The sequence below is a fragment of the Misgurnus anguillicaudatus genome, chromosome 20 (genome assembly GCF_027580225.2).
Source record: "Misgurnus anguillicaudatus chromosome 20, ASM2758022v2, whole genome shotgun sequence".
NCBI lineage: Eukaryota > Metazoa > Chordata > Actinopteri > Cypriniformes > Cobitidae > Misgurnus > Misgurnus anguillicaudatus.
The window spans coordinates 29,175,509-29,188,670 of NC_073356.2; the positions used below are offsets into that span (position 1 = coordinate 29,175,509).

The 13,162-nt window shown below is 35.8% G+C and overlaps 2 protein-coding genes across 2 annotated transcripts; both read left to right on the forward strand.

The window, feature by feature from the left end:
• The first annotated feature begins 450 nt into the window (after positions 1 to 450).
• tekt2 (tektin 2 (testicular)) lies at positions 451 to 4,427 on the forward strand. The gene is given in 10 exon segments (XM_055220477.2): positions 451 to 477; positions 479 to 607; positions 718 to 843; positions 1,006 to 1,211; positions 1,320 to 1,463; positions 1,570 to 1,684; positions 2,720 to 2,827; positions 2,913 to 3,056; positions 3,401 to 3,480; positions 3,612 to 4,427. Coding segments are annotated over 10 exon segments (1,284 nt in total). The 3' UTR covers positions 3,817 to 4,427.
• Positions 4,428 to 9,946: 5,519 nt separating this feature from the next.
• Positions 9,947 to 12,769, forward strand: LOC129455718 (free fatty acid receptor 3). The gene is given in 3 exon segments (XM_055220482.2): positions 9,947 to 10,353; positions 11,024 to 11,780; positions 11,782 to 12,769. Coding segments are annotated over 2 exon segments (963 nt in total). The 5' UTR covers positions 9,947 to 10,353; positions 11,024 to 11,151; the 3' UTR covers positions 12,116 to 12,769.
• Positions 12,770 to 13,162: the final 393 nt, after the last annotated feature.

A 13,162-nucleotide genomic window follows, 5' to 3' on the forward strand; every position in this document is an offset into this window, starting at 1 on the left:
CATATAGATTTGCTTATTTTAAATTTGTGTTATTACTAAACTCTACAGACAATGCATAATACAAATGTGCAGTTGAACCAAATGGATAGAATTAAAACAGAGACATTTGCTTGTTTGCCAAAACTACCCCTTACGAAAATGAACCATGGTTTTATTATGGTAAACGTGTAGCAACCATGTTTTTTGGTGCGTTGATTACCATTACTAACGGTTTTTGAAAAACCACTACAGTAACCATGTTTTTTTTAGTTTTAACTGTAGTAAAACTATGGTTAATTTTTGTAAGGAACTACTTTTTTATCCTCTCATTTCAATCCCAGAAAAGGTTAAATAAATTGTTCTCACACAACACATACTGTAAAATGATATGGACAACATCACCCAGAATAGCAAAGCTACTACAACATGATTTTTGTCCTCTTGTTTCTATGATACCAGATACCAACAAACATGGCCACACTGAGCACAAAGCCAAGTTTTGCGTTACAGTGTTTCTGACTGGGTGACCAACAATAAACAGATCTTCGAAACTGCTGAGCACAAGCGAAACATTTCACACGATCTACGTCAGGATGGAAGGGTTCTTCGCAATGAGACTGCCAATAAGGTAACAGGTTCGACAGGGTTAAAATATGCACTAGATAAGAGATTTACAGACTAAATCGAAATAGACTGTTCTGTGCTAAATCTTTTGCTGTTATTGTCTCATTTCATCAGACAAACTGGGATAACTATGATAGCAGCCGGCGACTGAGTGACAGAATCAATGATGTCACACGTTGGAAAGAAAATCTCAAAGCCTGTTCACAGGAAGTGGATGCAGAAATGGAGGCTCTTACTCTGGTGATTAACATGTTCCTCAAACTTACACAGCTACATTTTTATTCTCTTGAAGTCAAGTCTAAGTATTAACACAACAGAAGGAAGTCCAATCCACACTTATGTAGGCCTACAGTAAAGAAAAGAAACATTTCAAGTGTGCATTAAAACATTGCAATGTTAAAGTCCAAGCAGGAGACCGAACGTGCCCTGGCAGCCACCGTTCTGCCCCTTGAGGTCACAGCCGAGTGCTTGACCCTGCGGGAAGGTCGTCGTGGAAAGGAGCTGGTCAGTGACCCGGTGGAAGCTGAGCTTAAGAAAGAAGTTGAGGTGATTGATGGAGCACAACGGGTCCTGCAGCAGTGCATCGATCAGGCTTTTGAGCAACTGTGGTAAGTAAATAGAAACACTTTAAATGTATTGGATGACAAAGGTTGGATTTTAAAATGAATATGTGGAAGATCTCCTTTGAAGTTAGTTATCTTGGCCGATCTTTTCAGTCGCCTACAGGAAGCACGCCAGCAGCTGACCATTGACCTTCAGGATAAAATCGAAGCTCTTGAGGTGGACATGTCGTGCTTGTCTCTCACAATACAGTCACCAGAGATCTCCTTGAAGCCCAACCCCACTAGAGTTCCTCTAGGGTGAGCTTAATGTCCAGATACTTCTTATTTGCTTTTGATTATATTGAAATAAGTGCTCATGAAAGGGTTAATGCAGAGGACTGAGATATGCTGTATTTGGTTGCAGTTCCACAACACCCCAGCAGTGGGAGCAGTTCAGCCGCTACAATGTTGCCCGAGCAAAGGATGAGATGCACACCTCTATGCAGATAAGAGAGAATAGCAGTCTCACAAGAGCACAGGTGCAACACCTGATATTTAGATTTAAAGGATTAGTCCATTTTCTTAAAAAAAATCCAGATAATTTACTCTCCACCATGTCATCCAAAATGTGATGTCTTTCTTTGATCAGTCGAGAAGAAATTATGTTTTTTTAAACATTCCAGGATTTTTCTAATTTTAATGGACTTTAATGGACCCCAAAACATAACAGTTTTAATGCAGTTTAAAATTGCAGTTTCAAAGGACTCTAAACGATCCCAAACGAGGCATAAGGGTCTTATTTAGCAAAACGATTGTCATTTTTGGCCAGAAAAATAAAAAAATATGCACTTCTAAACCACAACTTCTCTTCTTCCTCCGGCTGTGTGACGCGCCGACCTCACGTAATTGCGTAATAACGCCAAAAGGTCACGTGTTACATATATGAAACGTACATTTGCGGACCATTTTAAACAATAAACTGACACAAAGACATTAATTAGTATCATTCGACATACAACAACATCGGAACGGTCCTGTTTCTCCACGCTTGTAAACACTGGGGCGTAGTTTCGCATACATCATCTGTGACCTCTTGACGTGATGATGTATTACATGAGGTCGCGCTGGCACGTCACAGGAATGGAGGAAGACGAGAAGCTGTGGTTTAAAAGTGCATACCTTTTATTTTTCTTGTCAAAAATTACAATCGTTTCACTAGATAAGACCCTTATGCCTTGTTTGAGATCATTTAGAGTCCTTTGAAACTACAATTTTAAACTGAATTAAAACTGTTAAGTGTTGGGGTCCATTAAAGTCCATTAAAATGAGAAAAATCCTGGAATGTTTTCCTCAAAAAACATAACTTCTTCTCGACTGAACAAAAAAGAAATCAACATTTTGGATGACATGGTGGTGAGTGAATTGTCTGGATTTTTTTTTAAGAAAATTGACTAATCCTTTAATAGCTTAGCCCTCTTGTTCATAAAAGTTCATATATATGAACTTTAGGTTGAATATTATAACATTGTTTTTTTTTTGTAATTTGTAAGAACCATCTACCTCTACTTTCTTAGGTGCAAAATGATTTGGAAGCCCAGCACAAGGCTGTAGAGTTTGCTCTCCGTAAGCGAACCCATCACCAGGAACAAGCCAAACAGGAACTGCAGTGGCAGCTGAAAACTGTGAGTCTTCATTATTGATCCTGTAGTTCAGTAAGTCATGGATTCTCGAGGAATTCCTATATGGTTGTTTTATACTATTTTTCAGACTCAGGATGAGATTGTTGAGCTGGAGAAAGACATCAATGGCCTGGAGGAAGATATGAAGGCCAAGACGGCACCTTTACAGCTGGTGCACACCCGTCTGGAGAACAGGACCAAGAGGCCCGGTATGGACCTGTGCAGAGATGAGGTACCTTCTTCTGTCAGTTTTTGGAAAAATATGAAATAGCAAATATTGTATCAAAGCTGAACTTTAGCAATAGGAAGATGCATAAACTTAAACTGTTAATTCATATAACCTGCTAAAAAGGAGCCACAAAGATGAGGTCACACTTTTAGATGTTTTGTACTATGCAATGCCACAAAGGCTAAAACATCTACACATGCAATTGTGTTTCCATTAATTTCTGTGTTTGCATATAAGGGAATGGATGTCACATAACTCAAATTCTCGTCTGACATCACCTAAAGATATCTTAATTTGCTGCCTGTGCCTGTTTACCAATTGTTTGTCTCATAACCCATTACATCTAGGTACAGTTTGGGTTGGTGGATGAAGCCAAACAACTGGAAGCTACAATTCTGGCCCTGAAACAGAAACTAGCACAGGCCCGGTGAGTCTGTTGTTATATATGTCTTTGCATTGAGTTGTCGACTGATCAGCTATTGTACAACGACAATGCAAATTTGAAATCAATGCCATATGTGAATGTGTGCATGACATTTCTCTCCTGTCATTGGTCAGACACTCTCTACTCTCTCTGAAGCAGCATGAAGCTCACATGATGGAGAATCTGTCTCGGAAGCAGGACGCCCTGTCATTGGAGCAGCGCAGCATTCAGACTCGGCAGCGTCTCACTTTGGTTAACAGCACCCAAACTGAGAGACTTTCTTCAGCTGTGGTTCCCTTAACCAACTCTAGTGGCAGACACAAACTGGATCTGGCTTGAGTAACTTGGTCTAGACCAAATGTTTGGTCTTGAACCCAGAAATGGATCACGGGTCTTTTCTGATAAAGCTGTGGGAAGCCGATGCTAAATGCTAAAATGTGACTAAGCGTATCATAGGGATTCAACAATACAACGTTTCTGTGTCGATACTGATGTTCGATTACTTAAAATCACATCTGCCCTGTCCTGATCATCAGCTCTTTTAAGCAATCTGCCGATATTTGATAAAGAGAAAAAAATGGCTGTTTTCTGCCTATACAGATTATTGGTGCATCCATAGGAGTAGCTTGACATTTGAGCATGGGGGACCAGAGGGGGTCTGTCGTAGTATCTACACCAGAACAAGTGTTATGATTTTTACAGCAAACTAAAGATAATTGAAATTGAAATTATAAACATTTCCGTTGACTACATTAAAATAACATTGCCTGAATGTTAGGTAAAAAAACATGATAGTGGAATTTATATTTAGCAACTATAACACACAGTTAGAAGTAAAGAATGAGAATTATTTTTATTTTTTAAATACTATAATCAGTGAATTTATCAGTAATTGTAACTGTTTTTATTATAAACAGTGATCAAATATTGAAGCACCCTAAAGAGGGCTGACAAAGATTAATCGCGACTAATCGCATACAGAATAATAGTTTGTTTTTGCATAATATATATTTTTTTATTTAGATATATTTTATATTAAATATAGATTAAAAAAATATAAATGCCTAAAATTTTTCTTAAATGTATACATGTATGTGTGTATTTATATATACAAAATAATTACTCACAGTGAACACACATATACTGTGCAAAAACAAACTTTTATTTTGTATGCGATTTAATCTTTTGACAGCCCTAATCCTAAATCATAGGGGCAGTATCTCGGACAGGGATTGGACTAGTCCTAGACTAAAATAAATGTAAGAGCTGTCCAAACTGAAAACAACTTGCACTGACATATCTTAAAAGGCATGTTTCTTCAAACTAGTTATATTTAATAATTAAAGGAAAACACCACCGTTTTTCAATATTTTACTATGTTCTTACCTTAACTTAAACCAATTAATAATATCTATCTTTTTCAATGCGTGCACTTTTAATCGTTGTACAGCACCTCATGAATGTGTTAGCATTTAGCCTAGTCCCATTCATTTCTATGGCTCCAAAGAGGGATGAATTTTGAAGCCACCAAACACTTCCATGTTTTCCCTATTTAAAGACAGTTACATAGTTACATGAGTTAGTATGGTGGCACAAAATAAAACTTTTGTTTGGAGCCATAAGAATGAATGGGGCTAGGCTAAATGCTAACACATCCACAAAGCGCTGTACAAAGATTAAAAGTGCACACATTGAAAAAAGATAGGTATTTATTAATTCATCTGAGTTTAAGTAAAAATGTAAAAAATGGTGGTGTTCTCCTTTAAACTAAGGACTAGTCCTGGCTTAAAGGGACACGTCACCCATTTGCATTAGGCTTTGTATAGTTAGAACCCCAGTCATGTTTTTGAATGGTCATGCATCATTTTCTCAGTTGCCGCTGAGACAGGAGAAATACAGATTTCAGTGTTGCACTTCCTTCTTTCAATGATGTAAAAATCATCATATTGCATCATTGAAAGCAGGAAGTCCAATATCTTTGTTGAGGGGTGAGACTACGAACACCCATTTTCTTGGTCAAATAGGCGCCAAATTCGAAATGTATGTTACATTTCGACTACAAATATGACACACTTTCAATAAAGATTAATGTTTCTACGGGTGAAATGCTCCTTTAAGATAATGCATATGTCATAGAAACAACCCCATAATGAATTACAATCAGTAAGCAGCACTTGCATTAAAGTAACGTTTAAAATGTATAAGAACCTATTAATATGTATATTTGTTAAAAAAAATCATTTTAGCCAATGGGGTGGCCTGCTCCTCCCCCCACAAGCTCTGCCTATGTGTGCAATGCATCCCTACAATATAATAATGCATATAGATAAGACTATAAATAGGTGTGTTGTTGGTTATGTCAATAATCAAACTCTTCATGTGTCACTTGGAAGCAGTGAGGCAGATCAGGTTGTGTAACTTAATGGTTTTTAAGTGAAATCCAGAGTTGTGAACAACTCGACTAAACATTTTAAATCTCATTGCGAAGTTAAACAAGAATTAAACAGTAAAATATAAAATAAAACAACATAGGATTTTCACAACAGAATTTCCATTTTTCCTGCATTTCTAGTTATCTATTTTATTAGTCTATGAAAACCAAGCTAAAGCATTTCTTTTTGTGATTTACTGTTTTCTACATAAATCATCCTGCATAATGTAAAGATAATTTTGTGAAAATATAACCTTGATATCTTTAATATTGACTGAGTAAGGTCACATTCTGGCGATGACGAGAGGAGCAAACATCTAACAAATAAAACAGAATAACAGCTTTTTAATAGTTACGATAATATTTTATTTTATTTTCTTAGCTCATAGCAAATTACGCATGAATTATCTGTGGTTAAATTGCCTTGTTTTCACAGTCCTTTCCAACAAGGTTGTTAGTCCATCTGTCAACACGTTTTATTTTATTTGACGAAAGGGAAGCTTATGTCATATGATATGATGTATGTATTTAGACTGGACTTTGACTGGAGCGATTAAACAGATAAAAGAAAGGTAAAACACACTCCACATCCATCCACACAAATAAAACCAACATAAAACTCACATAAAAACATACACACACTCAGCACTGTGATCCAAAACCAACATACGCATCCAATGATGATCAGGTTCAGTGCTGTTAACAACCAGACTTAAAGCTTTTAATGTCTCTTAATGGGAGTGTTTGTGTAAAATAAAATAGAGAATGAGGAAGGTTTCCCCAGTGCAGTTTAATGTTTGGCAAATATTACTGTGCTGTACTGTAAAAACTGCTCACGATAATCAGTAAGTATTTGAATGCTGTTATGTTTTGCTATATTCTATCATTTACATTATGGGTGTTTGCTTTATTTTGTTTGTAAACGAAATGTGTTAATTTGTTGTTGCTCTTATATAGAAATAATATAATAGAATTAATAATTTTTAGGTGCATTTGTGACCTTCCTGACAAACCCAGTAATTTTTTGTGAGTTTTCTACATAAAATCATCCTACATAAATTAAAGAACATTCTGTTAAAATATAACCTTGGTATCTTTAATATTGACAGCGTAAGGTCATGTCAAAGATTGAAATCAATGAATGAAATTAAACTATAATGCTTCTAATCTACTTTAGCTTGCATTTCACAGACAGGATCACATAAGTTATGAAAATATTTTGTGTGAGTTGATGTTTTGAGAATTATATATACATTATATACATAAAATTCTGACCTGACACCTAATCCAATAACTAATTTATGCTTAAATTTCATGTTTCATCAATATCCTTTGCTTCACAAATAATTTGCTAATAATTTCTTTTCCATATTTACATTAATCTGAAATGAAATATTGATATGAAGGTACAGACAACTCTTCAGTTTTGTTCATTTTATATATTCATCACACACTCATACATTCTCCGAAAAATAATACAAAAGCGGTCACTGGGATGGCACCCTTTCAAAAAGTACAAAGGGTGCATATTACTACCTAAAAGACACATATGGTACCTCAAAGATACATATTGGTATCTCACAGGTACTGTAGTACATATTTGGGCCATTTAAAGGGTACTGTGCCAGTGATGGCTTTTGGGCAATTTTCTTCTGACATTAAATGTAAAATTTTATATCCAGTTTTATGTAGCATATAAAGGGATATTTTACCCAAAAATGAAAATTCTATCATTATTTAGGCCTACTCATCTTGAAGTTGTTACAAACCTTTATAAATGTCTTTCTGCTGAACACAAAAGAAGACATTTAGAGCAATGTTTGTACCCAAGCTGTTTTTGAGCACTATTGACATATCTATTACATTGATTTTTCTGTCCTACTAAGTCAATGGTGCTTCCTTTTTCCTGCTTGATTACAAATATCTTTCATTATGTTCAGAACAGGAAAGACAGATTTGAAACAACTTGAGAGTGGGTAAATGATGACTTTTTATTTGTGGGTGAACTTCAGAATGACCCGAGGCCAGAATTGATTTCAGAATCGATTGAACCGCACCATAATTTTTAGTGATGCACCGATGTATCGGCCACCGATATTTATAGGCCGATTTTTGATGATTTTGAAACCATCGGCATATCGGCAATAGCACGAGAAAGGCCGATACCGATTGTTTATTAATTAACTGCATAAAGAAATCCATTATGTAAAACATGAGTTAATGTTGTTAATAAAATAAATGCTGAATAGCAAAAACCACCTCATGCTGCCTTATTATAATTGTTTTAGCTTAATATGTGCCTCTCTTATTATGTTGGTCAGTTAAATGTTAATTAGATCCAATCCATGTTCAGTAAAAATAATTTGATGCAGAAATAAACTAGCTAATAGACCAACTGCATGGTATTGTATACAAGTGTTTAATATCGGTATCGGCATCGTATCGGCCAGAAGTTTTCTGTTTAAATCGGAATCGGTATCGGCCCAAAAAAATCCTATCGGTGCATCCCTAATAATTTTAAGTAAAAAAAATCCGTAAAAATTACAGTGTTACTTGCAGCTGTTTGCCAGTAACTTACTGTAGATTTAAATTCATGTTATTTACTGGCAAGAAATTGTTCAAAGTTAAATAAATATTAAATATTAACAAGTCTTTATAGCATTCTGGGAGCCAGAAATCCTCATCAACCTTTTTCTGTTTTTTGCTTCAGATTTTGTTTCCCAGAATGCTTTGCTTGATGCTGTTATTCTAGTTTTACTCTGTAAAGACAAAGACTTGTTAATGTTTAATGATCATTTAACTTTGAACAAAATGTTGCCAGTAAATAACATACATTTAAATCTACAGTAAGTTACTGGCAACCAGCTGCAAGTAACACTGTAATTTCTACGGAATTTTTTTACAGTGAGATTTGGATGAACGACTGCGTGGGTACGTTAACCCCTTCAGACCCTTTGTCCACTGGAATGGACATCACATGTTTTGTGGTTTAAACCAATAAAATGCAGATCAACCAATCAAAATAAGGCGGTTTAGGCTCTTTCTCTAGAATTTGAAAATTACCTCATAAATATTTATTAACAAATAAAGTAAAAGAAATCTCTTTTAAACTCATTTAAAAATATTACCCCATAAATATTTTCTTGTAAACAGATTTAAATGTGACATTGACATGTTTTATACTTTTTGTGGTCAACATACAAAAACTTTTTTCATTTGTTTTGGAGTCGTCCTTGCTCTTTTGTTAGAGATCATATTTTGCCCAGCTTTCAACTTTGTTTTGAAAATCTTTATATTTGTTTTTACGATATGTCATTAAATAAGGAATATTATATTATTTGATTAATTTGTTACTTTTATTGGCAAAGTTTAGTATACATAAATGTAAATATAGTGATTATAAACCATTAATCCAAATTTTGCTATTAGAAGTTAAGCAGCAATACCTAAAATCTATTTATAATCTGATTAACAAGAAAGTACTTTTACTTTTTATTTGGACCTATAGCATCAATTCCTGTCCAGGGCCAACAGATGTAAATTAGCCTTGTGCCTATAATTTGGTCCAATTATTTATTGCATTGTCCCTGTCAAATAAACGTGAATGAAAAGCTGTTAAATGTATTAATGTATGTAGGCAATGTTTTTATTTAATTTGAAAAATTATTGAATATGATTTATTCATTAAAAAATAAAAATAAAATAAGGCACACTGATTAAACGCCTGAAAAACCAGGTCTGAGGGGGTTAAGAAGCAATGAGTTTTTGAAAAAAGAAGGTTCACCGAATATATAATTTATAATTATATATTATAATTACGTGATATTGACAGAATTTTCGAGCCTCTTACTTTGATTTAGAAAGGACAAATTAACCGAAAAAAATTGGCCTATACTTTTAAAATTATTTTAATAATTGTAATAATTCATATTTTAAACTGTAAGAACACCTCTATAATAAAATACTTCTTTGTTTAAAAACTAAAAAATAATATTACTTATCAGCGGCTTTGGTAAGCAGGTCGTCTTGCTCAGCAGTCCACAGGTTCCCGTGCCCTTAAATTCTCTCGCGATATGCATCTCTGCACTGCACAGAGGCATGTCATTGAGATTTACAGTGTTTCTGTATACTATATGGGGTCATTCACACGTCGATACAGTAATGCGTCTCCATTCATTTTTTTCCCCTTGTGTCAAATATGATCATACAGATCGTACAGCTCTGGCCCGGGGTCCTTGTATACTATCAGCTGTTCCATCTCAAGTTGATACGGTAACGGAATGATGTTTAGCCTACACGATGAAATATTTTAATCTCGCCGCTGCGCCGACTGAAGAAAGGAGCACGCACGTCACACCCTGTTTGAGCGCACTTGCCGGGCGTCTACATATAAAATAATAAACTTACGTGCGCAAAAGACGCGAAATGTGGAAGGGCATCTCGAGGTGAGAATTGTAACAATTTTAAAATTCCCCGCTTGTTGCTCTTCGCAGTACTTGCAAAACATTATTAAGTTATGCACAAAAATGAGCAACGGGAATGTTTTCTGCCATTCTAGATTAAAATGGTATTTCTCGACTAATTCTGTGTTTGTGTCTCACCATTCGCACACGTGCGCTTACTAGGTTCATGTTTCAATTCCCACGCATTTATTTTTAGTCGCAAATCCACTGTCGAGCCCTTAAGGCCGTGGTAAAAATGTCTCAATGAAAAGAAAACATGTCAGACGGACTCAAATGTAACATTAGTCCCTTGTATGCGCACCATCATTATTCCTTAGCGTGAGCATCTCTATGTCAATAACAGTGTTTGACTGATTTTACAGCTTTAATGGTTTAACCCATTAAAGTAAGAATCGTGGCTGAATGAGCACGACTTCCTGCATAGCCCAATTATTCTGAATCATTTCACTAAAGAGGCTTGTCCTGGCCTTTCTATTATTGCATTAGTAAAGGGCAACTAAGGCAACATGAGACTCCTAGATGAATGAACCGCCCATATTGAAGACCCCTCCTTATGTTTACACCCTTATTGTTCCACTCCCTACTTTTTGTCTGTCCAATAAATGAGAACATTTATGCAAATCAGCTTTTCATTGTATTTTTCTCCATGCAGAGTGGAAGACAGATGAAGCAATGGATAAACTTTGAAACTTTCAAGAACCGCTATTCTTCTGTTGAATACTTAGGGAATGCCTACATAAAGAAAATCTATGAACTGGATCTTAGGTTGATGATCTGAGGATGGAGGTGAATGTGTCCATCTGCATCTCTTTGGTGGTTTATATCGTCACATTCCTCCTTGGACTTCCCGCCAACCTCCTTGTTCTTTTTATCTACATCCGCAAAGCTCGAAAACACGGTGCCACCCCCAATGTAGTTTACGCTCTCAACCTGTGCGTAGCAAATTTGGCTCTAGTCTCGTGGATGCCCGTAAAAGTAACTGAGACGGTCCTTCAAGGCTGGGCATTTCCAGCTGTGGTGTGTCCCATTTACAGCTTCTTTCTCTTCGCCTCGCTTTACGGGAGCAGCCTGCTGCTTACAGCAGTGGTCGTGGGTCGCTATCTAAGCATCGCCTTTCCCATAACCTACAAGATTTACCGCAGAGCACGAACGTCTTGGCTGGTGAGTTGTATCTTGTGGGCTTTGGTGCTTTTACATCTCGGTTTTGGTTTTTTTGCGGAAGGAGGAGGGCATTTTGTTTCCTTTTCAAACCTGAACGTCTCGACATGCTATGAAAACTTCACCCGGGAGCAGTTGAGACTTTTGGTGCCCCTACGACTGGAAATGTCTGTTGTTCTTTTCTTGTTTCCTTTGATTGTGTCTGCGTTCTGCACACTGCGATGCGTGGTGCTTGTCAGGCGCTCCTGCTTCTGTGGGTAAACGGAGGGTGCTCGGGATTGCAATTTCAACGCTGGTGGTGTTTGTGGTCTGCTATGGACCCTACAACATCTCTCACGTGGTGGGCTTTGTTTTATACACTAATGTGGAATGGAGAAGCGAAGCAATGCTTACAAGCTCTTGCAACGTCTTTTTGGAGCCTGTGATCATGCTGATGCTGTCACCATGGACACCAAAGGAATTAGCTGACAGACTGTGCAATAGGCGAGGACCACAATCAAGATACAGGTCGTGGCATCAGCACCTCAGTAAGGGAACTTCTTCCAGGAACCATCAAGGGACTACGCAAGAGGGGGACAGAATCTAAACAAGGCAAACCAAGAGTAAGCAAAACAACTTACAAATGACATATTTAGGGCAACAAAAAGTCAATCTTACTTAAAAGTGAGGTTTATTTAACCTGTTGATGCTCGAACTACTTGTGGACAATGCCCTGCGAGGAGCCTTATAACTTTAGTTGAAGCCTCCTGCCCAAAAAAACCTGGTCTTACAAGGGAAGGATAAAGATATGTAACAATGTATTTGTGATCATTAAAGAAAGTTGGATGAAATGCAAGCAGGAAGGCAAGAATGAAAATACATGTTCTTGTAAAATAATACTATTTGTGTAAATAATACCATTTGTGTCTTGTAAAATAATATGAATATGTCTATTTAGCCTCAGGACTGATGGGATTGTATGTTAATAATGAAATTAATTGTTCTTATAAGCCACTTGTTTAGAATGCATTATAAGCACGCTGCTATTGTAACTGTTGTTATTGTGTTTAACAATGCCTTGTAAAATGTTACCATCATTTTAATTGCTCTTATAAGGCTTCTGGGTGTTGGTGTATGTGTATGCAAATGCATAATCTATATTTTTATATACCAATTTTCTGTAGTGTATGGAATGCAACATCCAAATAATTTTATTGGGATTACAGGTTCATCTCTCCAGTTTCATGAAAGATTTATTCCATGACCATAACTGTATAATATATTATATAATATATATATATATATATATATATATATATATATATATATATATATATATATATATATATATATATATATATATATATTTATATATATATATATATTTATATATATATATATATATATATATTTAATAATGTATCACATTATTTTTGTAAACACTTTCTTCGTGTTTTTGTCTTGATCATAAAATACAAAACAGTTGACTTCTGTTCACATGATCTAGTTTGCAATTAGACACGTTACTAAAATTTAATGCTGATGACATGATAAATAGATGTTGCGCTACTGGATGTAAAATGTTACTGGATGAAATGAGAAGGAAGCCTGAAGCCTAGGTGAGTTGTGTGTTATCTATATTGAGATTTATATT